Here is a 22,698-nt window from a genome sequence, read left to right as displayed (position 1 = left end):
AGTGGCTGGCGCAGTCAGTGCGATACACAACCCTTTGTTTGGAGTTCTAGAGGCCGTGTTTCAGCTTGCCTTCGATAGCTCAGCTGGTAGAGCGGAGGACTGTAGTGGTTACCTTAGCTATCCTTAGGTCGCTGGTTCAATTCCGGCTCGAAGGAGGTCAGGCGTGCTTTTGTGCTCTAAACCATCTCTGCTCAGGTTGAATGAAGCTGCCGGGAAAAGTTAGGGCTCTTAACCTAACCACACTCTGTTCCCTTACTACATCTTCCCCTAAATACTCTCTCTCTCTCTCCGAGCCCCCAACCCGAAATGTGTTTTGCTCGCCACCTACTGGACATCTCAGGTATATCAGGGAGAAAAGGCAAAGAGTAGTCAGAGTGGATGGGGAATTAGCTCAAATGGTAGAGTGCTTGCTTAGCATGCAAGAGGTAGCGGGATCGATGCCCGCATTCTCCAGTGAGACTTTTACTCGTTTCCTCACATCTAGCTCAAGACACAAGATCAGAAAGGAGGCGCTAATGTGCATTTGAGAGAACCCAGCAAGAGTCTCAGAGGCTGAGCAGCTCCAAAAAAGCACAAGCTTGCCCTCTCTGAGGATCGAACTCAGGACCTTCAGATTATGAGACTGACGCGCTACCTACGGCGCTAAGAAGGCACTGCCTCAGTCGTTCCCCAACTATCCTTGAAGGCAACAAATGGGGAGGCAGTGGGACACGAAGCGTCAAAAGGAACAGATGCGCAAACGAGCCGGGTAGGAGTCGAACCTACAATCTTCTGATCCGTAGTCAGACGCGTTATCCATTGCGCCACCGGCCCAGGCATTGTGCCCTCTGCAGAGAGTAGCGCAGAGGTTACCTGAGCACGGGCCTCTGGCCATTGTATATGATAGGCAGTGGCTGGCGCAGTCAGTGCGATACACAACCCTTTGTTTGGAGTTCTAGAGGCCGTGTTTTCAGCTTGCCTTCGATAGCTCAGCTGGTAGAGCGGAGGACTGTAGTGGTTACCTTAGCTATCCTTAGGTCGCTGGTTCAATTCCGGCTCGAAGGAGGTCAGGCGTGCTTTTGTGCTCTAAACCATCTCTGCTCAGGTTGAATGAAGCTGCCGGGAAAAGTTAGGGCTCTTAACCTAACCACACTCTGTTCCCTTACTACATCTTCCCCTAAATACTCTCTCTCTCTCTCCGAGCCCCAACCCGAAATGTGTTTTGCTCGCCACCTACTGGACATCTCAGGTATATCAGGGAGAAAAGGCAAAGAGTAGTCAGAGTGGATGGGGAATTAGCTCAAATGGTAGAGCGCTTGCTTAGCATGCAAGAGGTAGCGGGATCGATGCCCGCATTCTCCAGTGAGACTTTTAGTCGTTTCCTCACATCTAGCTCAAGACACAAGATCAGAAAGGAGGCGCTAATGTGCATTTGAGAGAACCCAGCAAGAGTCTCAGAGGCTGAGCAGCTCCAAAAAAGCACAAGCTTGCCCTCTCTGAGGATTGAACTCAGGACCTTCAGATTATGAGACTGACGCGCTACCTACTGCGCTAAGAAGGCACTGCCTCAGTCGTTCCCCAACTATCCTTGAAGGCAACAAATGGGGAGGCAGTGGGACACGAAGCGTCAAAAGGAACAGATGCGCAAACGAGCCGGGTAGGAGTCGAACCTACAATCTTCTGATCCGTAGTCAGACGCGTTATCCATTGCGCCACCGGCCCAGGCATTGTGCCCTCTGCAGAGAGTAGCGCAGAGATTACCTGAGCACGGGCCTCTGGCCATTGTATATGATAGGCAGTGGCTGGCGCAGTCAGTGCGATACACAACCCTTTGTTTGGAGTTCTAGAGGCCATGTATTCAGCTTGCCTTCGATAGCTCAGCTGGTAGAGCGGAGGACTGTAGTGGTTACCTTAGCTATCCTTAGGTCGCTGGTTCAATTCCGGCTCGAAGGAGGTCAGGCGTGCTTTTGTGCTCTAAACCATCTCTGCTCAGGTTGAATGAAGCTGCCGGGAAAAGTTAGGGCTCTTAACCTAACCACACTCTGTTCCCTTACTACATCTTCCCCTAAATACTCTCTCTCTCCGAGCCCCCAACCCGAAATGTGTTTTGCTCGCCACCTACTGGACATCTCAGGTATATCAGGGAGAAAAGGCAAAGAGTAGTCAGAGTGGATGGGGAATTAGCTCAAATGGTAGAGCGCTTGCTTAGCATGCAAGAGGTAGCGGGATCGATGCCCGCATTCTCCAGTGAGACTTTTAGTCGTTTCCTCACATCTAGCTCAAGACACAAGATCAGAAAGGAGGCGCTAATGTGCATTTGAGAGAACCCAGCAAGAGTCTCAGAGGCTGAGCAGCTCCAAAAAAAGCACAAGCTTGCCCTCTCTGAGGATCGAACTCAGGACCTTCAGATTATGAGACTGACGCGCTACCTACTGCGCTAAGAAGGCACTGCCTCAGTCGTTCCCCAACTATCCTTGAAGGCAACAAATGGGGAGGCAGTGGGACACGAAGCGTCAAAAGGAACAGATGCGCAAACGAGCCGGGTAGGAGTCGAACCTACAATCTTCTGATCCGTAGTCAGACGCGTTATCCATTGCGCCACCGGCCCAGGCATTATGCCCTCTGCAGAGAGTAGCGCAGAGGTTACCTGAGCACGGGCCTCTGGCCATTGTATATGATAGGCAGTGGCTGGCGCAGTCAGTGCGATACACAACCCTTTGTTTGGAGTTCTAGAGGCCGTGTTTTCAGCTTGCCTTCGATAGCTCAGCTGGTAGAGCGGAGGACTGTAGTGGTTACCTTAGCTATCCTTAGGTCGCTGGTTCAATTCCGGCTCGAAGGAGGTCAGGCGTGCTTTTGTGCTCTAAACCATCTCTGCTCAGGTTGAATGAAGCTGCCGGGAAAAGTTAGGGCTCTTAACCTAACCACACTCTGTTCCCTTACTACATCTTCCCCTAAATACACTCTCTCTCTCTCCGAGCCCCCAACCCGAAATGTGTTTTGCTCGCCACCTACTGGACATCTCAGGTATATCAGGGAGAAAAGGCAAAGAGTAGTCAGAGTGGATGGGGAATTAGCTCAAATGGTAGAGCGCTTGCTTAGCATGCAAGAGGTAGCAGGATCGATGCCCGCATTCTCCAGTGAGACTTTTAGTCGTTTCCTCACATCTAGCTCAAGACACAAGATCAGAAAGGAGGCGCTAATGTGCATTTGAGAGAACCCAGCAAGAGTCTCAGAGGCTGAGCAGCTCCAAAAAAGCACAAGCTTGCCCTCTCTGAGGATCGAACTCAGGACCTTCAGATTATGAGACTGACGCGCTACCTACTGCGCTAAGAAGGCACTGCCTCAGTCGTTCCCCAACTATCCTTGAAGGCAACAAATGGGGAGGCAGTGGGACACGAAGCGTCAAAAGGAACAGATGCGCAAACGAGCCGGGTAGGAGTCGAACCTACAATCTTCTGATCCGTAGTCAGACGCGTTATCCATTGCGCCACCGGCCCAGGCATTGTGCCCTCTGCAGAGAGTAGCGCAGAGGTTACCTGAGCACGGGCCTCTGGCCATTGTATATGATAGGCAGTGGCTGGCGCAGTCAGTGCGATACACAACCCTTTGTTTGGAGTTCTAGAGGCCGTGTTTTCAGCTTGCCTTCGATAGCTCAGCTGGTAGAGCGGAGGACTGTAGTGGTTACCTTAGCTATCCTTAGGTCGCTGGTTCAATTCCGGCTCGAAGGAGGTCAGGCGTGCTTTTGTGCTCTAAACCATCTCTGCTCAGGTTGAATGAAGCTGCCGGGAAAAGTTAGGGCTCTTAACCTAACCACACTCTGTTCCCTTACTACATCTTCCCCTAAATACACTCTCTCTCTCTCTCTCCGAGCCCCCAACCCGAAATGTGTTTTGCTCGCCACCTACTGGACATCTCAGGTATATCAGGGAGAAAAGGCAAAGAGTAGTCAGAGTGGATGGGGAATTAGCTCAAATGGTAGAGCGCTTGCTTAGCATGCAAGAGGTAGTGGGATCGATGCCCGCATTCTCCAGTGAGACTTTTACTCGTTTCCTCACATCTAGCTCAAGACACAAGATCAGAAAGGAGGCGCTAATGTGCATTTGAGAGAACCCAGCAAGAGTCTCAGAGGCTGAGCAGCTCCAAAAAAGCACAAGCTTGCCCTCTCTGAGGATCGAACTCAGGACCTTCAGATTATGAGACTGACGCGCTACCTACTGCGCTAAGAAGGCACTGCCTCAGTCGTTCCCCAACTATCCTTGAAGGCAACAAATGGGGAGGCAGTGGGACACGAAGCGTCAAAAGGAACAGATGCGCAAACGAGCCGGGTAGGAGTCGAACCTACAATCTTCTGATCCGTAGTCAGACGCGTTATCCATTGCGCCACCGGCCCAGGCATTGTGCCCTCTGCAGAGAGTAGCGCAGAGGTTACCTGAGCACGGGCCTCTGGCCATTGTATATGATAGGCAGTGGCTGGCGCAGTCAGTGCGATACACAACCCTTTGTTTGGAGTTCTAGAGGCCGTGTTTTCAGCTTGCCTTCGATAGCTCAGCTGGTAGAGCGGAGGACTGTAGTGGTTACCTTAGCTATCCTTAGGTCGCTGGTTCAATTCCGGCTCGAAGGAGGTCAGGCGTGCTTTTGTGCTCTAAACCATCTCTGCTCAGGTTGAATGAAGCTGCCGGGAAAAGTTAGGGCTCTTAACCTAACCACACTCTGTTCCCTTACTACATCTTCCCCTAAATACTCTCTCTCTCCGAGCCGCCAACCCGAAATGTGTTTTGCTCGCCACCTACTGGACATCTCAGGTATATCAGGGAGAAAAGGCAAAGAGTAGTCAGAGTGGATGGGGAATTAGCTCAAATGGTAGAGCGCTTGCTTAGCATGCAAGAGGTAGCGGGATCGATGCCCGCATTCTCCAGTGAGACTTTTACTCGTTTCCTCACATCTAGCTCAAGACACAAGATCAGAAAGGAGGCGCTAATGTGCATTTGAGAGAACCCAGCAAGAGTCTCAGAAGCTCCAAAAAAGCACAAGCTTGCCCTCTCTGAGGATCGAACTCAGGACCTTCAGATTATGAGACTGACGCGCTACCTACTGCGCTAAGAAGGCACTGCCTCAGTCGTTCCCCAACTATCCTTGAAGGCAACAAATGGGGAGGCAGTGGGACACGAAGCGTCAAAAGGAACAGATGCGCAAACGAGCCGGGTAGGAGTCGAACCTACAATCTTCTGATCCGTAGTCAGACGCGTTATCCATTGCGCCACCGGCCCAGGCATTGTGCCCTCTGCAGAGAGTAGCGCAGAGGTTACCTGAGCACGGGCCTCTGGCCATTGTATATGATAGGCAGTGGCTGGCGCAGTCAGTGCGATACACAACCCTTTGTTTGGAGTTCTAGAGGCCGTGTTTTCAGCTTGCCTTCGATAGCTCAGCTGGTAGAGCGGAGGACTGTAGTGGTTACCTTAGCTATCCTTAGGTCGCTGGTTCAATTCCGGCTCGAAGGAGGTCAGGAGTGCTTTTGTGCTCTAAACCATCTCTGCTCAGGTTGAATGAAGCTGCCGGGAAAAGTTAGGGCTCTTAACCTAACCACACTCTGTTCCCTTACTACATCTTCCCCTAAATACACTCTCTCTCTCTCTCTCCGAGCCCCCAACCCGAAATGTGTTTTGCTCGCCACCTACTGGACATCTCAGGTATATCAGGGAGAAAAGGCAAAGAGTAGTCAGAGTGGATGGGGAATTAGCTCAAATGGTAGAGCGCTTGCTTAGCATGCAAGAGGTAGCGGGATCGATGCCCGCATTCTCCAGTGAGACTTTTACTCGTTTCCTCACATCTAGCTCAAGACACAAGATCAGAAAGGAGGCGCTAATGTGCATTTGAGAGAACCCAGCAAGAGTCTCAGAGGCTGAGCAGCTCCAAAAAAGCACAAGCTTGCCCTCTCTGAGGATCGAACTCAGGACCTTCAGATTATGAGACTGACGCGCTACCTACTGCGCTAAGAAGGCACTGCCTCAGTCGTTCCCCAACTATCCTTGAAGGCAACAAATGGGGAGGCAGTGGGACACGAAGCGTCAAAAGGAACAGATGCGCAAACGAGCCGGGTAGGAGTCGAACCTACAATCTTCTGATCCGTAGTCAGACGCGTTATCCATTGCGCCACCGGCCCAGGCATTGTGCCCTCTGCAGAGAGTAGCGCAGAGGTTACCTGAGCACGGGCCTCTGGCCATTGTATATGATAGGCAGTGGCTGGCGCAGTCAGTGCGATACACAACCCTTTGTTTGGAGTTCTAGAGGCCGTGTTTTCAGCTTGCCTTCGATAGCTCAGCTGGTAGAGCGGAGGACTGTAGTGGTTACCTTAGCTATCCTTAGGTCGCTGGTTCAATTCCGGCTCGAAGGAGGTCAGGCGTGCTTTTGTGCTCTAAACCATCTCTGCTCAGGTTGAATGAAGCTGCCGGGAAAAGTTAGGGCTCTTAACCTAACCACACTCTGTTCCCTTACTACATCTTCCCCTAAATACTCTCTCTCTCCGAGCCGCCAACCCGAAATGTGTTTTGCTCGCCACCTACTGGACATCTCAGGTATATCAGGGAGAAAAGGCAAAGAGTAGTCAGAGTGGATGGGGAATTAGCTCAAATGGTAGAGCGCTTGCTTAGCATGCAAGAGGTAGCGGGATCGATGCCCGCATTCTCCAGTGAGACTTTTACTCGTTTCCTCACATCTAGCTCAAGACACAAGATCAGAAAGGAGGCGCTAATGTGCATTTGAGAGAACCCAGCAAGAGTCTCAGAAGCTCCAAAAAAGCACAAGCTTGCCCTCTCTGAGGATCGAACTCAGGACCTTCAGATTATGAGACTGACGCGCTACCTACTGCGCTAAGAAGGCACTGCCTCAGTTGTTCCCCAACTATCCTTGAAGGCAACAAATGGGGAGGCAGTGGGACACGAAGCGTCAAAAGGAACAGATGCGCAAACGAGCCGGGTAGGAGTCGAACCTACAATCTTCTGATCCGTAGTCAGACGCGTTATCCATTGCGCCACCGGCCCAGGTATTGTGCCCTCTGCACAGAGTAGCGCAGAGGTTACCTGAGCACGGGCCTCTGGCCATTGTATATGATAGGCAGTGGCTGGCGCAGTCAGTGCGATACACAACCCTTTGTTTGGAGTTCTAGAGGCCGTGTTTTCAGCTTGCCTTCGATAGCTCAGCTGGTAGAGCGGAGGACTGTAGTGGTTACCTTAGCTATCCTTACGTCGCTGGTTCAATTCCGGCTCGAAGGAGGTCAGGCGTGCTTTTGTGCTCTAAACCATCTCTGCTCAGGTTGAATGAAGCTGCCGGGAAAAGTTAGGGCTCTTAACCTAACCACACTCTGTTCCCTTACTACATCTTCCCCTAAATACTCTCTCTCTCTCTCCGAGCCCCCAACCCGAAATGTGTTTTGCTCGCCACCTACTGGACATCTCAGGTATATCAGGGAGAAAAGGCAAAGAGTAGTCAGAGTGGATGGGGAATTAGCTCAAATGGTAGAGCGCTTGCTTAGCATGCAAGAGGTAGCGGGATCGATGCCCGCATTCTCCAGTGAGACTTTTAGTCGTTTCCTCACATCTAGCTCAAGACACAAGATCAGAAAGGAGGCGCTAATGTGCATTTGAGAGAACCCAGCAAGAGTCTCAGAGGCTGAGCAGCTCCAAAAAAGCACAAGCTTGCCCTCTCTGAGGATCGAACTCAGGACCTTCAGATTATGAGACTGACGCGCTACCTACTGCGCTAAGAAGGCACTGCCTCAGTCGTTCCCCAACTATCCTTGAAGGCAACAAATGGGGAGGCAGTGGGACACGAAGCGTCAAAAGGAACAGATGCGCAAACGAGCCGGGTAGGAGTCGAACCTACAATCTTCTGATCCGTAGTCAGACGCGTTATCCATTGCGCCACCGGCCCAGGCATTGTGCCCTCTGCAGAGAGTAGCGCAGAGGTTACCTGAGCACGGGCCTCTGGCCATTGTATATGATAGGCAGTGGCTGGCGCAGTCAGTGCGATACACAACCCTTTGTTTGGAGTTCTAGAGGCCGTGTTTTCAGCTTGCCTTCGATAGCTCAGCTGGTAGAGCGGAGGACTGTAGTGGTTACCTTAGCTATCCTTAGGTCGCTGGTTCAATTCCGGCTCGAAGGAGGTCAGGCGTGCTTTTGTGCTCTAAACCATCTCTGCTCAGGTTGAATGAAGCTGCCGGGAAAAGTTAGGGCTCTTAACCTAACCACACTCTGTTCCCTTACTACATCTTCCCCTAAATACTCTCTCTCTCTCTCCGAGCCCCCAACCCGAAATGTGTTTTGCTCGCCACCTACTGGACATCTCAGGTATATCAGGGAGAAAAGGCAAAGAGTAGTCAGAGTGGATGGGGAATTAGCTCAAATGGTAGAGCGCTTGCTTAGCATGCAAGAGGTAGCGGGATCGATGCCCGCATTCTCCAGTGAGACTTTTAGTCGTTTCCTCACATCTAGCTCAAGACACAAGATCAGAAAGGAGGCGCTAATGTGCATTTGAGAGAACCCAGCAAGAGTCTCAGAGGCTGAGCAGCTCCAAAAAAGCACAAGCTTGCCCTCTCTGAGGATCGAACTCAGGACCTTCAGATTATGAGACTGACGCGCTACCTACTGCGCTAAGAAGGCACTGCCTCAGTCGTTCCCCAACTATCCTTGAAGGCAACAAATGGGGAGGCAGTGGGACACGAAGCGTCAAAAGGAACAGATGCGCAAACGAGCCGGGTAGGAGTCGAACCTACAATCTTCTGATCCGTAGTCAGACGCGTTATCCATTGCGCCACCGGCCCAGGCATTGTGCCCTCTGCACAGAGTAGCGCAGAGGTTACCTGAGCACGGGCCTCTGGCCATTGTATATGATAGGCAGTGGCTGGCGCAGTCAGTGCGATACACAACCCTTTGTTTGGAGTTCTAGAGGCCGTGTTTTCAGCTTGCCTTCGATAGCTCAGCTGGTAGAGCGGAGGACTGTAGTGGTTACCTTAGCTATCCTTAGGTCGCTGGTTCAATTCCGGCTCGAAGGAGGTCAGGCGTGCTTTTGTGCTCTAAACCATCTCTGCTCAGGTTGAATGAAGCTGCCGGGAAAAGTTAGGGCTCTTAACCTAACCACACTCTGTTCCTTTACTACATCTTCCCCTAAATACTCTCTCTCTCTCTCCGAGCCCCCAACCCGAAATGTGTTTTGCTCGCCACCTACTGGACATCTCAGGTATATCAGGGAGAAAAGGCAAAGAGTAGTCAGAGTGGATGGGGAATTAGCTCAAATGGTAGAGCGCTTGCTTAGCATGCAAGAGGTAGCGGGATCGATGCCCGCATTCTCCAGTGAGACTTTTACTCGTTTCCTCACATCTAGCTCAAGACACAAGATCAGAAAGGAGGCGCTAATGTGCATTTGAGAGAACCCAGCAAGAGTCTCAGAGGCTGAGCAGCTCCAAAAAAGCACAAGCTTGCCCTCTCTGAGGATCGAACTCAGGACCTTCAGATTATGAGACTGACGCGCTACCTACTGCGCTAAGAAGGCACTGCCTCAGTCGTTCCCCAACTATCCTTGAAGGCAACAAATGGGGAGGCAGTGGGACACGAAGCGTCAAAAGGAACAGATGCGCAAACGAGCCGGGTAGAAGTCGAACCTACAATCTTCTGATCCGTAGTCAGACGCGTTATCCATTGCGCCACCGGCCCAGGCATTGTGCCCTCTGCAGAGAGTAGCGCAGAGGTTACCTGAGCACGGGCCTCTGGCCATTGTATATGATAGGCAGTGGCTGGCGCAGTCAGTGCGATACACAACCCTTTGTTTGGAGTTCTAGAGGCCGTGTTTTCAGCTTGCCTTCGATAGCTCAGCTGGTAGAGCGGAGGACTGTAGTGGTTACCTTAGCTATCCTTAGGTCGCTGGTTCAATTCCGGCTCGAAGGAGGTCAGACGTGCTTTTGTGCTCTAAACCATCTCTGCTCAGGTTGAATGAAGCTGCCGGGAAAAGTTAGGGCTCTTAACCTAACCACACTCTGTTCCCTTACTACATCTTCCCCTAAATACTCTCTCTCTCTCCGAGCCCCCAACCCGAAATGTGTTTTGCTCGCCACCTACTGGACATCTCAGGTATATCAGGGAGAAAAGGCAAAGAGTAGTCAGAGTGGATGGGGAATTAGCTCAAATGGTAGAGCGCTTGATTTGCATGCAAGAGGTAGCGGGATCGATGCCCGCATTCTCCAGTGAGACTTTTACTCGTTTCCTCACATCTAGCTCAAGACACAAGATCAGAAAGGAGGCGCTAATGTGCATTTGAGAGAACCCAGCAAGAGTCTCAGAGGCTGAGCAGCTCCAAAAAAGCACAAGCTTGCCCTCTCTGAGGATCGAACACAGGACCTTCAGATTATGAGACTGACGCGCTACCTACTGCGCTAAGAAGGCACTGCCTCAGTCGTTCCCCAACTATCCTTGAAGGCAACAAATGGGGAGGCAGTGGGACACGAAGCGTCAAAAGGAACAGATGCGCAAACGAGCCGGGTAGGAGTCGAACCTACAATCTTCTGATCCGTAGTCAGACGCGTTATCCATTGCGCCACCGGCCCAGGCATTGTGCCCTCTGCACAGAGTAGCGCAGAGGTTACCTGAGCACGGGCCTCTGGCCATTGTATATGATAGGCAGTGGCTGGCGCAGTCAGTGCGATACACAACCCTTTGTTTGGAGTTCTAGAGGCCGTGTTTTCAGCTTGCCTTCGATAGCTCAGCTGGTAGAGCGGAGGACTGTAGTGGTTACCTTAGCTATCCTTAAGTCGCTGGTTCAATTCCGGCTCGAAGGAGGTCAGACGTGCTTTTGTGCTCTAAACCATCTCTGCTCAGGTTGAATGAAGCTGCCGGGAAAAGTTAGGGCTCTTAACCTAACCACACTCTGTTCCCTTACTACATCTTCCCCTAAATACTCTCTCTCTCTCTCCGAGCCCCCAACCCGAAATGTGTTTTGCTCGCCACCTACTGGACATCTCAGGTATATCAGGGAGAAAAGGCAAAGAGTAGTCAGAGTGGATGGGGAATTAGCTCAAATGGTAGAGCGCTTGCTTAGCATGCAAGAGGTAGCGGGATCGATGCCCGCATTCTCCAGTGAGACTTTTACTTGTTTCCTCACATCTAGCTCAAGACACAAGATCAGAAAGGAGGCGCTAATGTGCATTTGAGAGAACCCAGCAAGAGTCTCAGAGGCTGAGCAGCTCCAAAAAAGCACAAGCTTGCCCTCTCTGAGGATCGAACTCAGGACCTTCAGATTATGAGACTGACGCGCTACCTACTGCGCTAAGAAGGCACTGCCTCAGTCGTTCCCCAACTATCCTTGAAGGCAACAAATGGGGAGGCAGTGGGACACGAAGCGTCAAAAGGAACAGATGCGCAAACGAGCCGGATAGGAGTCGAACCTACAATCTTCTGATCCGTAGTCAGACGCGTTATCCATTGCGCCACCGGCCCAGGCATTGTGCCCTCTGCAGAGAGTAGCGCAGAGGTTACCTGAGCGCGGGCCTCTGGCCATTGTATATGATAGGCAGTGGCTGGCGCAGTCAGTGCGATACACAACCCTTTGTTTGGAGTTCTAGAGGCCGTGTTTTCAGCGTGCCTTCGATAGCTCAGCTGGTAGAGCGGAGGACTGTAGTGGTTACCTTAGCTATCCTTAGGTCGCTGGTTCAATTCCGGCTCGAAGGAGGTCAGGCGTGCTTTTGTGCTCTAAACCATCTCTGCTCAGGTTGAATGAAGCTGCCGGGAAAAGTTAGGGCTCTTAACCTAACCACACTCTGTTCCCTTACTACATCTTCCCCTAAATACTCTCTCTCTCTCTCCGAGCCCCCAACCCGAAATGTGTTTTGCTCGCCACCTACTGGACATCTCAGGTATATCAGGGAGAAAAGGCAAAGAGTAGTCAGAGTGGATGGGGAATTAGCTCAAATGGTAGAGCGCTTGCTTAGCATGCAAGAGGTAGCGGGATCGATGCCCGCATTCTCCAGTGAGACTTTTAGTCGTTTCCTCACATCTAGCTCAAGACACAAGATCAGAAAGGAGGCGCTAATGTGCATTTGAGAGAACCCAGCAAGAGTCTCAGAGGCTGAGCAGCTCCAAAAAAGCACAAGCTTGCCCTCTCTGAGGATCGAACTCAGGACCTTCAGATTATGAGACTGACGCGCTACCTACTGCGCTAAGAAGGCACTGCCTCAGTCGTTCCCCAACTATCCTTGAAGGCAACAAATGGGGAGGCAGTGGGACACGAAGCGTCAAAAGGAACAGATGCGCAAACGAGCCGGGTAGGAGTCGAACCTACAATCTTCTGATCCGTAGTCAGACGCGTTATCCATTGCGCCACCGGCCCAGGCATTGTGCCCTCTGCAGAGAGTAGCGCAGAGGTTACCTGAGCACGGGCCTCTGGCCATTGTATATGATAGGCAGTGGCTGGCGCAGTCAGTGCGATACACAACCCTTTGTTTGGAGTTCTAGAGGCCGTGTTTTCAGCTTGCCTTCGATAGCTCAGCTGGTAGAGCGGAGGACTGTAGTGGTTACCTTAGCTATCCTTAGGTCGCTGGTTCAATTCCGGCTCGAAGGAGGTCAGGCGTGCTTTTGTGCTCTAAACCATCTCTGCTCAGGTTGAATGAAGCTGCCGGGAAAAGTTAGGGCTCTTAACCTAACCACACTCTGTTCCCTTACTACATCTTCCCCTAAATACTCTCTCTCTCTCTCCGAGCCCCCAACCCGAAATGTGTTTTGCTCGCCACCTACTGGACATCTCAGGTATATCAGGGAGAAAAGGCAAAGAGTAGTCAGAGTGGATGGGGAATTAGCTCAAATGGTAGAGCGCTTGCTTAGCATGCAAGAGGTAGCGGGATCGATGCCCGCATTCTCCAGTGAGACTTTTACTCGTTTCCTCACATCTAGCTCAAGACACAAGATCAGAAAGGAGGCGCTAATGTGCATTTGAGAGAACCCAGCAAGAGTCTCAGAGGCTGAGCAGCTCCAAAAAAGCACAAGCTTGCCCTCTCTGAGGATCGAACTCAGGACCTTCAGATTATGAGACTGACGCGCTACCTACTGCGCTAAGAAGGCACTGCCTCAGTCGTTCCCCAACTATCCTTGAAGGCAACAAATGGGGAGGCAGTGGGACACGAAGCGTCAAAAGGAACAGATGCGCAAACGAGCCGGGTAGGAGGCGAACCTACAATCTTCTGATCCGTAGTCAGACGCGTTATCCATTGCGCCACCGGCCCAGGCATTGTGCCCTCTGCACAGAGTAGCGCAGAGGTTACCTGAGCACGGGCCTCTGGCCATTGTATATGATAGGCAGTGGCTGGCGCAGTCAGTGCGATACACAACCCTTTGTTTGGAGTTCTAGAGGCCGTGTTTTCAGCTTGCCTTCGAGAGCTCAGCTGGTAGAGCGGAGGACTGTAGTGGTTACCTTAGCTATCCTTAGGTCGCTGGTTCAATTCCGGCTCGAAGGAGGTCAGGCGTGCTTTTGTGCTCTAAACCATCTCTGCTCAGGTTGAATGAAGCTGCCGGGAAAAGTTAGGGCTCTTAACCTAACCACACTCTGTTCCTTTACTACATCTTCCCCTAAATACTCTCTCTCTCTCTCCGAGCCCCCAACCCGAAATGTGTTTTGCTCGCCACCTACTGGACATCTCAGGTATATCAGGGAGAAAAGGCAAAGAGTAGTCAGAGTGGATGGGGAATTAGCTCAAATGGTAGAGCGCTTGCTTAGCATGCAAGAGGTAGCGGGATCGATGCCCGCATTCTCCAGTGAGACTTTTACTCGTTTCCTCACATCTAGCTCAAGACACAAGATCAGAAAGGAGGCGCTAATGTGCATTTGAGAGAACCCAGCAAGAGTCTCAGAGGCTGAGCAGCTCCAAAAAAGCACAAGCTTGCCCTCTCTGAGGATCGAACTCAGGACCTTCAGATTATGAGACTGACGCGCTACCTACTGCGCTAAGAAGGCACTGCCTCAGTCGTTCCCCAACTATCCTTGAAGGCAACAAATGGGGAGGCAGTGGGACACGAAGCGTCAAAAGGAACAGATGCGCAAACGAGCCGGGTAGAAGTCGAACCTACAATCTTCTGATCCGTAGTCAGACGCGTTATCCATTGCGCCACCGGCCCAGGCATTGTGCCCTCTGCAGAGAGTAGCGCAGAGGTTACCTGAGCACGGGCCTCTGGCCATTGTATATGATAGGCAGTGGCTGGCGCAGTCAGTGCGATACACAACCCTTTGTTTGGAGTTCTAGAGGCCGTGTTTTCAGCTTGCCTTCGATAGCTCAGCTGGTAGAGCGGAGGACTGTAGTGGTTACCTTAGCTATCCTTAGGTCGCTGGTTCAATTCCGGCTCGAAGGAGGTCAGACGTGCTTTTGTGCTCTAAACCATCTCTGCTCAGGTTGAATGAAGCTGCCGGGAAAAGTTAGGGCTCTTAACCTAACCACACTCTGTTCCCTTACTACATCTTCCCCTAAATACTCTCTCTCTCTCCGAGCCCCCAACCCGAAATGTGTTTTGCTCGCCACCTACTGGACATCTCAGGTATATCAGGGAGAAAAGGCAAAGAGTAGTCAGAGTGGATGGGGAATTAGCTCAAATGGTAGAGCGCTTGATTTGCATGCAAGAGGTAGCGGGATCGATGCCCGCATTCTCCAGTGAGACTTTTACTCGTTTCCTCACATCTAGCTCAAGACACAAGATCAGAAAGGAGGCGCTAATGTGCATTTGAGAGAACCCAGCAAGAGTCTCAGAGGCTGAGCAGCTCCAAAAAAGCACAAGCTTGCCCTCTCTGAGGATCGAACACAGGACCTTCAGATTATGAGACTGACGCGCTACCTACTGCGCTAAGAAGGCACTGCCTCAGTCGTTCCCCAACTATCCTTGAAGGCAACAAATGGGGAGGCAGTGGGACACGAAGCGTCAAAAGGAACAGATGCGCAAACGAGCCGGGTAGGAGTCGAACCTACAATCTTCTGATCCGTAGTCAGACGCGTTATCCATTGCGCCACCGGCCCAGGCATTGTGCCCTCTGCACAGAGTAGCGCAGAGGTTACCTGAGCACGGGCCTCTGGCCATTGTATATGATAGGCAGTGGCTGGCGCAGTCAGTGCGATACACAACCCTTTGTTTGGAGTTCTAGAGGCCGTGTTTTCAGCTTGCCTTCGATAGCTCAGCTGGTAGAGCGGAGGACTGTAGTGGTTACCTTAGCTATCCTTAGGTCGCTGGTTCAATTCCGGCTCGAAGGAGGTCAGACGTGCTTTTGTGCTCTAAACCATCTCTGCTCAGGTTGAATGAAGCTGCCGGGAAAAGTTAGGGCTCTTAACCTAACCACACTCTGTTCCCTTACTACATCTTCCCCTAAATACTCTCTCTCTCTCTCCGAGCCCCCAACCCGAAATGTGTTTTGCTCGCCACCTACTGGACATCTCAGGTATATCAGGGAGAAAAGGCAAAGAGTAGTCAGAGTGGATGGGGAATTAGCTCAAATGGTAGAGCGCTTGCTTAGCATGCAAGAGGTAGCGGGATCGATGCCCGCATTCTCCAGTGAGACTTTTACTTGTTTCCTCACATCTAGCTCAAGACACAAGATCAGAAAGGAGGCGCTAATGTGCATTTGAGAGAACCCAGCAAGAGTCTCAGAGGCTGAGCAGCTCCAAAAAAGCACAAGCTTGCCCTCTCTGAGGATCGAACTCAGGACCTTCAGATTATGAGACTGACGCGCTACCTACTGCGCTAAGAAGGCACTGCCTCAGTCGTTCCCCAACTATCCTTGAAGGCAACAAATGGGGAGGCAGTGGGACACGAAGCGTCAAAAGGAACAGATGCGCAAACGAGCCGGATAGGAGTCGAACCTACAATCTTCTGATCCGTAGTCAGACGCGTTATCCATTGCGCCACCGGCCCAGGCATTGTGCCCTCTGCAGAGAGTAGCGCAGAGGTTACCTGAGCGCGGGCCTCTGGCCATTGTATATGATAGGCAGTGGCTGGCGCAGTCAGTGCGATACACAACCCTTTGTTTGGAGTTCTAGAGGCCGTGTTTTCAGCGTGCCTTCGATAGCTCAGCTGGTAGAGCGGAGGACTGTAGTGGTTACCTTAGCTATCCTTAGGTCGCCGGTTCAATTCCGGCTCGAAGGAGGTCAGGCGTGCTTTTGTGCTCTAAACCATCTCTGCTCAGGTTGAATGAAGCTGCCGGGAAAAGTTAGGGCTCTTAACCTAACCACACTCTGTTCCCTTACTACATCTTCCCCTAAATACTCTCTCTCTCTCTCTCCGAGCCCCCAACCCGAAATGTGTTTTGCTCGCCACCTACTGGACATCTCAGGTATATCAGGGAGAAAAGGCAAAGAGTAGTCAGAGTGGATGGGGAATTAGCTCAAATGGTAGAGCGCTTGCTTAGCATGCAAGAGGTAGCGGGATCGATGCCCGCATTCTCCAGTGAGACTTTTACTCGTTTCCTCACATCTAGCTCAAGACACAAGATCAGAAAGGAGGCGCTAATGTGCATTTGAGAGAACCCAGCAAGAGTCTCAGAAGCTCCAAAAAAGCACAAGCTTGCCCTCTCTGAGGATCGAACTCAGGACCTTCAGATTATGAGACTGACGCGCTACCTACTACGCTAAGAAGGCATTGCCTCAGTCGTTCCCCAACTATCCTTGAAGGCAACAAATGGGGAGGCAGTGGGACACGAAGCGTCAAAAGGAACAGCTGCGCAAACGAGCCGGGTAGGAGTCGAACCTACAATCTTCTGATCCGTAGTCAGACGCGTTATCCATTGCGCCACCGGCCCAGGCATTGTGCCCTCTGCAGAGAGTAGCGCAGAGGTTACCTGAACACGGGCCTCTGGCCATTGTATATGATAGGCAGTGGCTGGCGCAGTCAGTGCGATACACAACCCTTTGTTTGGAGTTCTAGAGGCCGTGTTTTCAGCTTGCCTTCGATAGCTCAGCTGGTAGAGCGGAGGACTGTAGTGGTTACCTTAGCTATCCTTACGTCGCTGGTTCAATTCCGGCTCGAAGGAGGTCAGGCGTGCTTTTGTGCTCTAAACCATCTCTGCTCAGGTTGAATGAAGCTGCCGGGAAAAGTTAGAGCTCTTAACCTAACCACACTCTGTTCCCTTACTACATCTTCCCCTAAATACTCTCTCTCTCTCTCTGAGCCCCCAACCCGAAATGTGTTTTGCTCGCCACCTACTGGACATCTCAGGTATATCAGGGAGAAAAGGCAAAGAGTAGTCAGAGTGGTTGGGGAATTAGCTCAAATGGTAGAGCGCTTGCTTAGCATGCAAGAGGTAGCGGGATCGATGCCCGCATTCTCCAGTGAGACTTTTACTCGTTTCCTCACATCTAGCTCAAGACACAAGATCAGAAAGGAGGCGCTAATGTGCATTTGAGAGAACCCTGCAAGAGTCTCAGAGGCTGAGCAGCTCCAAAAAAGCACAAGCTTGCCCTCTCTGAGGATCGAACTCAGGACCTTCAGATTATGAGACTGACGCACTACCTACTGCGCTAAGAAGGCACTGCCTCAGTCGTTCCCCAACTATCCTTGAAGGCAACAAATGGGGAGGCAGTGGGACACGAAGCGTCAAAAGGAACAGATGCGCAAACGAGCCGGGTAGGAGTCGAACCTACAATCTTCTGATCCGTAGTCAGACGCGTTATCCATTGCGCCACCGGCCCAGTCATTGTGCCCTCTGCAGAGAGTAGCGCAGAGGTTACCTGAGCACGGGCCTCTGGCCATTGTATATGATAGGCAGTGGCTGGCGCAGTCAGTGCGATACACAACCCTTTGTTTGGAGTTCTAGAGGCCGTGTTTTCAGCTTGCCTTCGATAGCTCAGCTGGTAGAGCGGAGGACTGTAGTGGTTACCTTAGCTATCCTTAGGTCGATGGTTCAATTCCGGCTCGAAGGAGGTCAGGCGTGCTTTTGTGCTCTAAACCATCTCTGCTCAGGTTGAATGAAGCTGCCGGGAAAAGTTAGGGCTCTTAACCTAACCACACTCTCTTCCCTTACTACATCTTCCCCTAAACACTCTCTCTCTGTCCCAAACTGAAATGTGTTTTGCTTGCCCCCTACTGGACATCTCAGATATAACATTTGTCGCCCAGGAAGCAGTCTTGGTAGATTTGATTTTTAGCACATGTCCAAATTGTGAGGCGATAGAGGCATAAATCTCATCCAGTCTACTTAGCACATCCTGGGCATACACCTGCATCAGCCTACGGTGCTTTGGGACAGGAAGCATGTCAGGTGGGTCTTTAAAGGTCACTGGGTACAACTGACAAGTGGAACAAGCAGTTGAAAAGCTCTTGAAGTCTGCCAGGTACTGAATGTTTTCCCTAGCTATTTCTCTGCATGCTCCTTCTGCAGCTTTTTTTTTTAAATTTGGCTGCTACTATTGCCCAGACCTCTTTGACGCAAAAGACGAACCATCCACATGTCACAAGTCATCTTGGATGTGAGGGTGCAAGGGAACTGGAGCCTGTGGCTAATGTCCAGCTGTGACATAACATTGTGGCTCAAATTAATGACTTTCCTCTTGCATTTTTTGCATGCCAAGGCCATGAAGTAAGAGTTGTTCACATCCAACACCTGGCAAAAATTCTTATGCAAGCTCCTTACTGGTGAGGAATGGTGGCTGAGGTGGACTCCACCACATCCTATCAAGCTCTGGATGACCATGCGCAGACCACTTGAAAAGGGCCTTTGAAATCCAGATTTGATCATCCAGAGGCAAAGTGCATGTTCAGCCTTCTGGAAGACAAATATGTCGCCCTGAGAGGCAGACAAAAAGAGAGAATTCTATCAATAAAACTTATATGAATCTTTACAACACATTTGGCAGGTGCAGTTTTAAAACAATAGAAATAAGCACAGCCATGTTTTCAAAAATATTAGGTAAAATAATAAGGAAACAAACTAAGAAAGACAATTAAGTTGACTTTGCCAAGACAAATTAATTTTGATCTGTTATAAGAAAAGTTGGACTTCAAAGGTACAACAGTGCCATGTAGTTATAATGCATGCTGAATGTTGATTCAGTATTTTCCAAGTTCACAAAAAGACCTGTGGGAAATTACTGTGTACTTACCCGCTGCTTGTGACTCAGACTGTACCAACTCTGTGAGCAATTCCCTGTCTTCTAGCTCAGTGCTCAATTCAGAGGCTGAAACAGAGCTTGCCACATCAACCAGGGCTGAAAAATATGAAATAAGCCATAAATATGTCAAAATAATATCAACTGTACAAAGACAGCACATTAAAGATATATTTTTTAAAACATAAACTGTCCTGTAAAAATATATTATAAAAGAATGGCTCAGTTACCAGGTTGTTGCTTCTTCTGAGACAAACTGAATTTTGCATTTACTCAAGGTATTGACTGTTATATGGGCCCTGACCATGGCTTACAACTGCCATCCTTGCAGACTCTAAGACCCTACCCAGCGAGACAGGTCAAGACCACAGTTTCTTCTGGTTGTCATTCTTCACTTTTAGTGCTGCTGATGAATCAGGTAAGTTGAGATTTCTGCCTCGCTTCTTCCAGAAGTTTGGCTCCATCTGCAAAAAGTTAAAGTGACCCAATCTTGACCATTTTAAAGGGCCTTTTCTAACATTTAGATGATGTAGACAGAATGACTATTTATGTGGTTATCACAACGTCTGACAATAATTAACCACAACAGATGAGGAAAATAAAAACTCCAATGATGGATACTTATTTGGTTTATATATTAGATTTTTACTTCTGTAATAATTTAAGAGTTATTGGTCTTTTATATACCAGAAAAAAAGATTATATTCTGGGTTTTTTATAAGACATAGCATTACTTTGTGTCATTCTATTGCATCCTAAATATAGACATGTGGTTTATTTATCTTTTTAAAAGGTTGAATGAACAAAAAATAAGGTTTATAACTTTGTAAAGCTGATGTCAAGAAAAAAACAATTTTGACTTTATTGATTTGTATTGTTATACTTATAAAAGTCTTCAATTAAACTTATTATCATTACTTTTTAAAGGTCATATTTTGTGAAATAAAACTATGATTAAGCAATTCACCTGTTTTTATTATGTTATATTGTTATATTTATACAGTATTATGTTTGTTTACACATTTTGTAAACATATACAGTTCCAAAATTCAAAGTCAAATTAAAATTAATTTTACTACTAATTGTAATAAACTGCTAGTTTTCTTTGGCATCGCTTACCTAGAATTATCAAAATCATGCCAGAAAATGTGTGCATAATGTGAATATATAAATCAGTTTATTATCCATTTAGACTAGCAGATTACAAACAAAATGTCATTGAGGTAATACTATATCAAAAGGAAAAACAACATTAATACATTTATGAAACTCTTATGACAAAAACGTGTTACATGACTGAGGTGTACCTAGGGGGACACCAAAAATGCTACAGGTGGACATGGACATTTTACAAAAACTAGTTAGATATACAGTTAAAAATCTAAATTAAAGATATTTTTTATTAAAGATAACTTATCTCCACCATCCTAGGCACATGAATAACAAAATTATGAAGTTGTGTATATTTTATACAATGAATAAAACTAACACATTCACAACAGTTTTAAACTTAACTAAAATAATGCAATTTAAAAAATGCAAATAATTTGGAGAGCATGTGAATACACCAACAAGTCTCAAAATAAGCCAGGAATTGTACTGAGTATAACTAAGCTACAATCTTAGCCTATGTAATACAATTTATAACTTTCAAGACCTACTTTTCCATATTAAGAAAACAAACAGGTACTGCTACGGGGCATTACAGCAAGAATACCAAATATGTACTGTAGCCTCCCAAAATAAAATCTTACAAATAAAAATTAGTATGAACAGCCTCACCAACCGTTTTAATAAAATAATGCTATTTAAAATATTTTAGTCTTGATTATAATTAGAAGACCTATAGAGCACCTTTCTAATTGACTCTGGAGGTCAACCAATAAAACAAAAAAAAGCGTTCAAAACTGGACGCTGGAACCTAATGTTGAGATTTTTGAGCGTCTTTCTAGTTTTATTTTCGACAATATTTCCCTATCACAGTTGTAACAAAACAGACTGAACACACTGACAATTAAGTATTAAACTGATTTGCTGCATATGAATAAATGGTAAAACTAGTGGGTTCTATATTGGGAACATTAAGAAACCACCTTAATTAAAAACAGTATTTATATGGAGACAGCACACATAAATAATGTAGAAATGGCATTGTCAAAGGAAAACTGGTCATTTCAATTTTGCCATTCACAAATAATCGCACATTTGTATTTGAAGGCCTTAAGCTTTTCAAAGTTTTTTTTTCGTTCTAATGGGTTAAATTAAAAAAACCTGCCGCGACGGCCCTTGACCCCGTGTGGCTCTGTACAAATACTCGCTGAGTGAGGGACGCTCCTGTTTTGATTGGTTTCGCTACCTTCATCTTCTTAAAATGGACACAGGTCTGGAGGATCAGGAGCTACGTGAGGCGCAGAGGGAGTATTTGGACTTCTTAGATGACGACGTATGATACTTTTTTTGTTTGTTTTTTTCTGGCGAGTATAAAACGATCTGAGATAAAGCGAACGCGTTCAACAAAGTATCACAACTGCGCCTCGCATGAAGATTGTTCTGAAAATTTGCCTCTTTGAAACTAATAAGTAATTAATACCGCATACATGAATTGAATTTTTTAAAGCGTTCGGCGTTAAAATGTGTTCTGTTTAACACATCTTGGTAAGAATATCGCGTTAACCCACAATACAAAATGGGTAGTGAGTTTTTGAAGATTACCCACTAACTGTCTACACATTAATAATCCAAAAGTAATATTTCGCTGCGTCACTTGTTACAATGGCCGTGCAGTTTTGATATTCAAGTTGCCCTTTAATCGTCCACATCTCAACACGTCTTTTTCTGTGCTCTCCATCTAGTCCGGTGTACAAGGTGCCGAAGCGCGTCAGTTTGCTTCCCACCTTAAACCCAAATCCGTCGGAATAAGCTCCAGCTATCCGCGACCTTGCGAAACTGAATAGAAAACGGATGAGTGACGAGGCGGACTTTTTTATATTTAAACCAGTGTACTTTGGATGTATGGAAGCCGCTGAATAAGTAAAACTACATCGACCATTCAAAACGATTGCTTCTTGAAAGATGTGTATATGTCCAGGGGGGTATTTTTCGTACGTCGCTTAAACCATCCGAGATCAGGTGCCTCATCTTGAATGAGTTAATGCCAGTGAAACTCATCCAGATAAGTCGGTTTTTCAAACGCAGCTGTGTATTACATTAGTGTAGCTGGATCTAATCATACAAGATGAATGCGCGCGCCCGCGCTGAGTGAAAAGCCCATATATATTGAGTCAAGAAAACACGATCAGCAAGTCTTTGATAGGCTGCAACAAAATGACGAAAGAACGGGCGCATTTTTTTTTCACACACGCGGCGCAAGACCTTTTATTCGAAGGACACGAAGAATTTCAAGATTTAATATGCACAAGGGGAAACACTGCAAAAGCAGCCCAGACCAGAAAAGACGGCTGGCAAAAAGTGGCCGAAAAAATTAAACGCTAAGTAGTGTACATTGTACTTACTGAATGCAGCGTTTCATTTCATATGTGTCAGATTAATTATTATTTAAAATGTCATAATTCCAGATCAAACGTGAGCACAAGGAGAACATGGGAACA

The 22,698-nt window shown here is 48.4% G+C and overlaps 1 protein-coding gene and 77 non-coding genes across 78 annotated transcripts in view; 38 read left to right on the top strand and 40 right to left on the bottom strand.

Moving 5' to 3' along the window:
* Window positions 1–380: 380 nt before the first annotated feature.
* Window positions 381–453, top strand: trnaa-agc (transfer RNA alanine (anticodon AGC)). The gene has a single exon. It is a non-coding gene; the product is annotated as a tRNA-Ala (tRNA).
* Window positions 454–579: 126 nt separating this feature from the next.
* Window positions 580–652, bottom strand: trnam-cau (transfer RNA methionine (anticodon CAU)). The gene has a single exon. It is a non-coding gene; the product is annotated as a tRNA-Met (tRNA).
* Window positions 653–740: 88 nt separating this feature from the next.
* Window positions 741–813, bottom strand: trnar-acg (transfer RNA arginine (anticodon ACG)). Its single transcript has one exon. It is a non-coding gene; the product is annotated as a tRNA-Arg (tRNA).
* Window positions 814–957: 144 nt separating this feature from the next.
* Window positions 958–1,044, top strand: trnay-gua (transfer RNA tyrosine (anticodon GUA)). The gene is given in 2 exon segments: window positions 958–994; window positions 1,009–1,044. It is a non-coding gene; the product is annotated as a tRNA-Tyr (tRNA).
* A 224-nt stretch (window positions 1,045–1,268) lies between these two features.
* Window positions 1,269–1,341, top strand: trnaa-agc (transfer RNA alanine (anticodon AGC)). The gene has a single exon. It is a non-coding gene; the product is annotated as a tRNA-Ala (tRNA).
* A 126-nt stretch (window positions 1,342–1,467) lies between these two features.
* On the bottom strand, window positions 1,468–1,540 carry trnam-cau (transfer RNA methionine (anticodon CAU)). The gene has a single exon. It is a non-coding gene; the product is annotated as a tRNA-Met (tRNA).
* An 88-nt stretch (window positions 1,541–1,628) lies between these two features.
* trnar-acg (transfer RNA arginine (anticodon ACG)) lies at window positions 1,629–1,701 on the bottom strand. Its single transcript has one exon. It is a non-coding gene; the product is annotated as a tRNA-Arg (tRNA).
* Window positions 1,702–1,845: 144 nt separating this feature from the next.
* trnay-gua (transfer RNA tyrosine (anticodon GUA)) lies at window positions 1,846–1,932 on the top strand. The gene is given in 2 exon segments: window positions 1,846–1,882; window positions 1,897–1,932. It is a non-coding gene; the product is annotated as a tRNA-Tyr (tRNA).
* A 221-nt stretch (window positions 1,933–2,153) lies between these two features.
* On the top strand, window positions 2,154–2,226 carry trnaa-agc (transfer RNA alanine (anticodon AGC)). The gene has a single exon. It is a non-coding gene; the product is annotated as a tRNA-Ala (tRNA).
* Window positions 2,227–2,353: 127 nt separating this feature from the next.
* Window positions 2,354–2,426, bottom strand: trnam-cau (transfer RNA methionine (anticodon CAU)). The gene has a single exon. It is a non-coding gene; the product is annotated as a tRNA-Met (tRNA).
* Window positions 2,427–2,514: 88 nt separating this feature from the next.
* trnar-acg (transfer RNA arginine (anticodon ACG)) lies at window positions 2,515–2,587 on the bottom strand. The gene has a single exon. It is a non-coding gene; the product is annotated as a tRNA-Arg (tRNA).
* A 144-nt stretch (window positions 2,588–2,731) lies between these two features.
* trnay-gua (transfer RNA tyrosine (anticodon GUA)) lies at window positions 2,732–2,818 on the top strand. Its single transcript is given in 2 exon segments — window positions 2,732–2,768; window positions 2,783–2,818. It is a non-coding gene; the product is annotated as a tRNA-Tyr (tRNA).
* A 424-nt stretch (window positions 2,819–3,242) lies between these two features.
* Window positions 3,243–3,315, bottom strand: trnam-cau (transfer RNA methionine (anticodon CAU)). The gene has a single exon. It is a non-coding gene; the product is annotated as a tRNA-Met (tRNA).
* An 88-nt stretch (window positions 3,316–3,403) lies between these two features.
* Window positions 3,404–3,476, bottom strand: trnar-acg (transfer RNA arginine (anticodon ACG)). Its single transcript has one exon. It is a non-coding gene; the product is annotated as a tRNA-Arg (tRNA).
* Window positions 3,477–3,620: 144 nt separating this feature from the next.
* trnay-gua (transfer RNA tyrosine (anticodon GUA)) lies at window positions 3,621–3,707 on the top strand. Its single transcript is given in 2 exon segments — window positions 3,621–3,657; window positions 3,672–3,707. It is a non-coding gene; the product is annotated as a tRNA-Tyr (tRNA).
* Window positions 3,708–3,936: 229 nt separating this feature from the next.
* On the top strand, window positions 3,937–4,009 carry trnaa-agc (transfer RNA alanine (anticodon AGC)). Its single transcript has one exon. It is a non-coding gene; the product is annotated as a tRNA-Ala (tRNA).
* Window positions 4,010–4,135: 126 nt separating this feature from the next.
* On the bottom strand, window positions 4,136–4,208 carry trnam-cau (transfer RNA methionine (anticodon CAU)). Its single transcript has one exon. It is a non-coding gene; the product is annotated as a tRNA-Met (tRNA).
* An 88-nt stretch (window positions 4,209–4,296) lies between these two features.
* On the bottom strand, window positions 4,297–4,369 carry trnar-acg (transfer RNA arginine (anticodon ACG)). Its single transcript has one exon. It is a non-coding gene; the product is annotated as a tRNA-Arg (tRNA).
* A 144-nt stretch (window positions 4,370–4,513) lies between these two features.
* trnay-gua (transfer RNA tyrosine (anticodon GUA)) lies at window positions 4,514–4,600 on the top strand. Its single transcript is given in 2 exon segments — window positions 4,514–4,550; window positions 4,565–4,600. It is a non-coding gene; the product is annotated as a tRNA-Tyr (tRNA).
* Window positions 4,601–4,821: 221 nt separating this feature from the next.
* On the top strand, window positions 4,822–4,894 carry trnaa-agc (transfer RNA alanine (anticodon AGC)). The gene has a single exon. It is a non-coding gene; the product is annotated as a tRNA-Ala (tRNA).
* A 118-nt stretch (window positions 4,895–5,012) lies between these two features.
* Window positions 5,013–5,085, bottom strand: trnam-cau (transfer RNA methionine (anticodon CAU)). Its single transcript has one exon. It is a non-coding gene; the product is annotated as a tRNA-Met (tRNA).
* An 88-nt stretch (window positions 5,086–5,173) lies between these two features.
* On the bottom strand, window positions 5,174–5,246 carry trnar-acg (transfer RNA arginine (anticodon ACG)). The gene has a single exon. It is a non-coding gene; the product is annotated as a tRNA-Arg (tRNA).
* Window positions 5,247–5,390: 144 nt separating this feature from the next.
* trnay-gua (transfer RNA tyrosine (anticodon GUA)) lies at window positions 5,391–5,477 on the top strand. Its single transcript is given in 2 exon segments — window positions 5,391–5,427; window positions 5,442–5,477. It is a non-coding gene; the product is annotated as a tRNA-Tyr (tRNA).
* Window positions 5,478–5,706: 229 nt separating this feature from the next.
* On the top strand, window positions 5,707–5,779 carry trnaa-agc (transfer RNA alanine (anticodon AGC)). The gene has a single exon. It is a non-coding gene; the product is annotated as a tRNA-Ala (tRNA).
* Window positions 5,780–5,905: 126 nt separating this feature from the next.
* On the bottom strand, window positions 5,906–5,978 carry trnam-cau (transfer RNA methionine (anticodon CAU)). Its single transcript has one exon. It is a non-coding gene; the product is annotated as a tRNA-Met (tRNA).
* An 88-nt stretch (window positions 5,979–6,066) lies between these two features.
* Window positions 6,067–6,139, bottom strand: trnar-acg (transfer RNA arginine (anticodon ACG)). The gene has a single exon. It is a non-coding gene; the product is annotated as a tRNA-Arg (tRNA).
* A 144-nt stretch (window positions 6,140–6,283) lies between these two features.
* On the top strand, window positions 6,284–6,370 carry trnay-gua (transfer RNA tyrosine (anticodon GUA)). Its single transcript is given in 2 exon segments — window positions 6,284–6,320; window positions 6,335–6,370. It is a non-coding gene; the product is annotated as a tRNA-Tyr (tRNA).
* A 221-nt stretch (window positions 6,371–6,591) lies between these two features.
* Window positions 6,592–6,664, top strand: trnaa-agc (transfer RNA alanine (anticodon AGC)). Its single transcript has one exon. It is a non-coding gene; the product is annotated as a tRNA-Ala (tRNA).
* Window positions 6,665–6,782: 118 nt separating this feature from the next.
* trnam-cau (transfer RNA methionine (anticodon CAU)) lies at window positions 6,783–6,855 on the bottom strand. The gene has a single exon. It is a non-coding gene; the product is annotated as a tRNA-Met (tRNA).
* Window positions 6,856–6,943: 88 nt separating this feature from the next.
* Window positions 6,944–7,016, bottom strand: trnar-acg (transfer RNA arginine (anticodon ACG)). The gene has a single exon. It is a non-coding gene; the product is annotated as a tRNA-Arg (tRNA).
* Window positions 7,017–7,160: 144 nt separating this feature from the next.
* trnay-gua (transfer RNA tyrosine (anticodon GUA)) lies at window positions 7,161–7,247 on the top strand. The gene is given in 2 exon segments: window positions 7,161–7,197; window positions 7,212–7,247. It is a non-coding gene; the product is annotated as a tRNA-Tyr (tRNA).
* A 225-nt stretch (window positions 7,248–7,472) lies between these two features.
* trnaa-agc (transfer RNA alanine (anticodon AGC)) lies at window positions 7,473–7,545 on the top strand. The gene has a single exon. It is a non-coding gene; the product is annotated as a tRNA-Ala (tRNA).
* Window positions 7,546–7,671: 126 nt separating this feature from the next.
* On the bottom strand, window positions 7,672–7,744 carry trnam-cau (transfer RNA methionine (anticodon CAU)). Its single transcript has one exon. It is a non-coding gene; the product is annotated as a tRNA-Met (tRNA).
* Window positions 7,745–7,832: 88 nt separating this feature from the next.
* trnar-acg (transfer RNA arginine (anticodon ACG)) lies at window positions 7,833–7,905 on the bottom strand. The gene has a single exon. It is a non-coding gene; the product is annotated as a tRNA-Arg (tRNA).
* Window positions 7,906–8,049: 144 nt separating this feature from the next.
* Window positions 8,050–8,136, top strand: trnay-gua (transfer RNA tyrosine (anticodon GUA)). Its single transcript is given in 2 exon segments — window positions 8,050–8,086; window positions 8,101–8,136. It is a non-coding gene; the product is annotated as a tRNA-Tyr (tRNA).
* Window positions 8,137–8,361: 225 nt separating this feature from the next.
* trnaa-agc (transfer RNA alanine (anticodon AGC)) lies at window positions 8,362–8,434 on the top strand. Its single transcript has one exon. It is a non-coding gene; the product is annotated as a tRNA-Ala (tRNA).
* Window positions 8,435–8,560: 126 nt separating this feature from the next.
* Window positions 8,561–8,633, bottom strand: trnam-cau (transfer RNA methionine (anticodon CAU)). Its single transcript has one exon. It is a non-coding gene; the product is annotated as a tRNA-Met (tRNA).
* Window positions 8,634–8,721: 88 nt separating this feature from the next.
* Window positions 8,722–8,794, bottom strand: trnar-acg (transfer RNA arginine (anticodon ACG)). Its single transcript has one exon. It is a non-coding gene; the product is annotated as a tRNA-Arg (tRNA).
* Window positions 8,795–8,938: 144 nt separating this feature from the next.
* Window positions 8,939–9,025, top strand: trnay-gua (transfer RNA tyrosine (anticodon GUA)). Its single transcript is given in 2 exon segments — window positions 8,939–8,975; window positions 8,990–9,025. It is a non-coding gene; the product is annotated as a tRNA-Tyr (tRNA).
* Window positions 9,026–9,250: 225 nt separating this feature from the next.
* Window positions 9,251–9,323, top strand: trnaa-agc (transfer RNA alanine (anticodon AGC)). The gene has a single exon. It is a non-coding gene; the product is annotated as a tRNA-Ala (tRNA).
* Window positions 9,324–9,449: 126 nt separating this feature from the next.
* Window positions 9,450–9,522, bottom strand: trnam-cau (transfer RNA methionine (anticodon CAU)). The gene has a single exon. It is a non-coding gene; the product is annotated as a tRNA-Met (tRNA).
* An 88-nt stretch (window positions 9,523–9,610) lies between these two features.
* trnar-acg (transfer RNA arginine (anticodon ACG)) lies at window positions 9,611–9,683 on the bottom strand. Its single transcript has one exon. It is a non-coding gene; the product is annotated as a tRNA-Arg (tRNA).
* Window positions 9,684–9,827: 144 nt separating this feature from the next.
* trnay-gua (transfer RNA tyrosine (anticodon GUA)) lies at window positions 9,828–9,914 on the top strand. Its single transcript is given in 2 exon segments — window positions 9,828–9,864; window positions 9,879–9,914. It is a non-coding gene; the product is annotated as a tRNA-Tyr (tRNA).
* Window positions 9,915–10,336: 422 nt separating this feature from the next.
* trnam-cau (transfer RNA methionine (anticodon CAU)) lies at window positions 10,337–10,409 on the bottom strand. Its single transcript has one exon. It is a non-coding gene; the product is annotated as a tRNA-Met (tRNA).
* An 88-nt stretch (window positions 10,410–10,497) lies between these two features.
* trnar-acg (transfer RNA arginine (anticodon ACG)) lies at window positions 10,498–10,570 on the bottom strand. The gene has a single exon. It is a non-coding gene; the product is annotated as a tRNA-Arg (tRNA).
* Window positions 10,571–10,714: 144 nt separating this feature from the next.
* On the top strand, window positions 10,715–10,801 carry trnay-gua (transfer RNA tyrosine (anticodon GUA)). Its single transcript is given in 2 exon segments — window positions 10,715–10,751; window positions 10,766–10,801. It is a non-coding gene; the product is annotated as a tRNA-Tyr (tRNA).
* Window positions 10,802–11,026: 225 nt separating this feature from the next.
* trnaa-agc (transfer RNA alanine (anticodon AGC)) lies at window positions 11,027–11,099 on the top strand. The gene has a single exon. It is a non-coding gene; the product is annotated as a tRNA-Ala (tRNA).
* Window positions 11,100–11,225: 126 nt separating this feature from the next.
* trnam-cau (transfer RNA methionine (anticodon CAU)) lies at window positions 11,226–11,298 on the bottom strand. Its single transcript has one exon. It is a non-coding gene; the product is annotated as a tRNA-Met (tRNA).
* An 88-nt stretch (window positions 11,299–11,386) lies between these two features.
* trnar-acg (transfer RNA arginine (anticodon ACG)) lies at window positions 11,387–11,459 on the bottom strand. The gene has a single exon. It is a non-coding gene; the product is annotated as a tRNA-Arg (tRNA).
* A 144-nt stretch (window positions 11,460–11,603) lies between these two features.
* On the top strand, window positions 11,604–11,690 carry trnay-gua (transfer RNA tyrosine (anticodon GUA)). The gene is given in 2 exon segments: window positions 11,604–11,640; window positions 11,655–11,690. It is a non-coding gene; the product is annotated as a tRNA-Tyr (tRNA).
* Window positions 11,691–11,915: 225 nt separating this feature from the next.
* trnaa-agc (transfer RNA alanine (anticodon AGC)) lies at window positions 11,916–11,988 on the top strand. Its single transcript has one exon. It is a non-coding gene; the product is annotated as a tRNA-Ala (tRNA).
* A 126-nt stretch (window positions 11,989–12,114) lies between these two features.
* On the bottom strand, window positions 12,115–12,187 carry trnam-cau (transfer RNA methionine (anticodon CAU)). Its single transcript has one exon. It is a non-coding gene; the product is annotated as a tRNA-Met (tRNA).
* Window positions 12,188–12,275: 88 nt separating this feature from the next.
* On the bottom strand, window positions 12,276–12,348 carry trnar-acg (transfer RNA arginine (anticodon ACG)). The gene has a single exon. It is a non-coding gene; the product is annotated as a tRNA-Arg (tRNA).
* A 144-nt stretch (window positions 12,349–12,492) lies between these two features.
* Window positions 12,493–12,579, top strand: trnay-gua (transfer RNA tyrosine (anticodon GUA)). Its single transcript is given in 2 exon segments — window positions 12,493–12,529; window positions 12,544–12,579. It is a non-coding gene; the product is annotated as a tRNA-Tyr (tRNA).
* A 225-nt stretch (window positions 12,580–12,804) lies between these two features.
* trnaa-agc (transfer RNA alanine (anticodon AGC)) lies at window positions 12,805–12,877 on the top strand. The gene has a single exon. It is a non-coding gene; the product is annotated as a tRNA-Ala (tRNA).
* Window positions 12,878–13,003: 126 nt separating this feature from the next.
* Window positions 13,004–13,076, bottom strand: trnam-cau (transfer RNA methionine (anticodon CAU)). Its single transcript has one exon. It is a non-coding gene; the product is annotated as a tRNA-Met (tRNA).
* An 88-nt stretch (window positions 13,077–13,164) lies between these two features.
* On the bottom strand, window positions 13,165–13,237 carry trnar-acg (transfer RNA arginine (anticodon ACG)). Its single transcript has one exon. It is a non-coding gene; the product is annotated as a tRNA-Arg (tRNA).
* Window positions 13,238–13,381: 144 nt separating this feature from the next.
* Window positions 13,382–13,468, top strand: trnay-gua (transfer RNA tyrosine (anticodon GUA)). Its single transcript is given in 2 exon segments — window positions 13,382–13,418; window positions 13,433–13,468. It is a non-coding gene; the product is annotated as a tRNA-Tyr (tRNA).
* A 225-nt stretch (window positions 13,469–13,693) lies between these two features.
* Window positions 13,694–13,766, top strand: trnaa-agc (transfer RNA alanine (anticodon AGC)). Its single transcript has one exon. It is a non-coding gene; the product is annotated as a tRNA-Ala (tRNA).
* Window positions 13,767–13,892: 126 nt separating this feature from the next.
* trnam-cau (transfer RNA methionine (anticodon CAU)) lies at window positions 13,893–13,965 on the bottom strand. Its single transcript has one exon. It is a non-coding gene; the product is annotated as a tRNA-Met (tRNA).
* Window positions 13,966–14,053: 88 nt separating this feature from the next.
* On the bottom strand, window positions 14,054–14,126 carry trnar-acg (transfer RNA arginine (anticodon ACG)). Its single transcript has one exon. It is a non-coding gene; the product is annotated as a tRNA-Arg (tRNA).
* A 144-nt stretch (window positions 14,127–14,270) lies between these two features.
* On the top strand, window positions 14,271–14,357 carry trnay-gua (transfer RNA tyrosine (anticodon GUA)). Its single transcript is given in 2 exon segments — window positions 14,271–14,307; window positions 14,322–14,357. It is a non-coding gene; the product is annotated as a tRNA-Tyr (tRNA).
* Window positions 14,358–14,779: 422 nt separating this feature from the next.
* On the bottom strand, window positions 14,780–14,852 carry trnam-cau (transfer RNA methionine (anticodon CAU)). The gene has a single exon. It is a non-coding gene; the product is annotated as a tRNA-Met (tRNA).
* Window positions 14,853–14,940: 88 nt separating this feature from the next.
* trnar-acg (transfer RNA arginine (anticodon ACG)) lies at window positions 14,941–15,013 on the bottom strand. The gene has a single exon. It is a non-coding gene; the product is annotated as a tRNA-Arg (tRNA).
* Window positions 15,014–15,157: 144 nt separating this feature from the next.
* On the top strand, window positions 15,158–15,244 carry trnay-gua (transfer RNA tyrosine (anticodon GUA)). Its single transcript is given in 2 exon segments — window positions 15,158–15,194; window positions 15,209–15,244. It is a non-coding gene; the product is annotated as a tRNA-Tyr (tRNA).
* Window positions 15,245–15,469: 225 nt separating this feature from the next.
* Window positions 15,470–15,542, top strand: trnaa-agc (transfer RNA alanine (anticodon AGC)). The gene has a single exon. It is a non-coding gene; the product is annotated as a tRNA-Ala (tRNA).
* Window positions 15,543–15,668: 126 nt separating this feature from the next.
* Window positions 15,669–15,741, bottom strand: trnam-cau (transfer RNA methionine (anticodon CAU)). Its single transcript has one exon. It is a non-coding gene; the product is annotated as a tRNA-Met (tRNA).
* Window positions 15,742–15,829: 88 nt separating this feature from the next.
* trnar-acg (transfer RNA arginine (anticodon ACG)) lies at window positions 15,830–15,902 on the bottom strand. The gene has a single exon. It is a non-coding gene; the product is annotated as a tRNA-Arg (tRNA).
* Window positions 15,903–16,046: 144 nt separating this feature from the next.
* On the top strand, window positions 16,047–16,133 carry trnay-gua (transfer RNA tyrosine (anticodon GUA)). Its single transcript is given in 2 exon segments — window positions 16,047–16,083; window positions 16,098–16,133. It is a non-coding gene; the product is annotated as a tRNA-Tyr (tRNA).
* A 227-nt stretch (window positions 16,134–16,360) lies between these two features.
* trnaa-agc (transfer RNA alanine (anticodon AGC)) lies at window positions 16,361–16,433 on the top strand. Its single transcript has one exon. It is a non-coding gene; the product is annotated as a tRNA-Ala (tRNA).
* A 118-nt stretch (window positions 16,434–16,551) lies between these two features.
* Window positions 16,552–16,624, bottom strand: trnam-cau (transfer RNA methionine (anticodon CAU)). Its single transcript has one exon. It is a non-coding gene; the product is annotated as a tRNA-Met (tRNA).
* An 88-nt stretch (window positions 16,625–16,712) lies between these two features.
* trnar-acg (transfer RNA arginine (anticodon ACG)) lies at window positions 16,713–16,785 on the bottom strand. Its single transcript has one exon. It is a non-coding gene; the product is annotated as a tRNA-Arg (tRNA).
* A 144-nt stretch (window positions 16,786–16,929) lies between these two features.
* On the top strand, window positions 16,930–17,016 carry trnay-gua (transfer RNA tyrosine (anticodon GUA)). Its single transcript is given in 2 exon segments — window positions 16,930–16,966; window positions 16,981–17,016. It is a non-coding gene; the product is annotated as a tRNA-Tyr (tRNA).
* A 225-nt stretch (window positions 17,017–17,241) lies between these two features.
* Window positions 17,242–17,314, top strand: trnaa-agc (transfer RNA alanine (anticodon AGC)). The gene has a single exon. It is a non-coding gene; the product is annotated as a tRNA-Ala (tRNA).
* A 126-nt stretch (window positions 17,315–17,440) lies between these two features.
* Window positions 17,441–17,513, bottom strand: trnam-cau (transfer RNA methionine (anticodon CAU)). The gene has a single exon. It is a non-coding gene; the product is annotated as a tRNA-Met (tRNA).
* An 88-nt stretch (window positions 17,514–17,601) lies between these two features.
* Window positions 17,602–17,674, bottom strand: trnar-acg (transfer RNA arginine (anticodon ACG)). Its single transcript has one exon. It is a non-coding gene; the product is annotated as a tRNA-Arg (tRNA).
* A 144-nt stretch (window positions 17,675–17,818) lies between these two features.
* trnay-gua (transfer RNA tyrosine (anticodon GUA)) lies at window positions 17,819–17,905 on the top strand. Its single transcript is given in 2 exon segments — window positions 17,819–17,855; window positions 17,870–17,905. It is a non-coding gene; the product is annotated as a tRNA-Tyr (tRNA).
* A 3,536-nt stretch (window positions 17,906–21,441) lies between these two features.
* The window catches only part of mcm3l (MCM3 minichromosome maintenance deficient 3 (S. cerevisiae), like), a 54,437-nt gene continuing 53,180 nt past the window's right edge, over window positions 21,442–22,698 (top strand). Inside the window, exon 1 of the mRNA XM_028803469.2 lies at window positions 21,442–21,533. Within this exon, the coding sequence (XP_028659302.1) occupies window positions 21,462–21,533 (72 nt within the window). The 5' untranslated portion in view covers window positions 21,442–21,461. The remainder of the gene's footprint in view (window positions 21,534–22,698) is intronic.

Source organism: Erpetoichthys calabaricus, chromosome 6 (assembly GCF_900747795.2).
Source record: "Erpetoichthys calabaricus chromosome 6, fErpCal1.3, whole genome shotgun sequence".
Classification (NCBI taxonomy): Eukaryota; Metazoa; Chordata; class Cladistia; order Polypteriformes; family Polypteridae; genus Erpetoichthys; species Erpetoichthys calabaricus.
The sequence above is the reverse complement of the archived record's forward strand: the minus strand, read 5'-3'. Positions and strand labels throughout refer to the sequence as shown.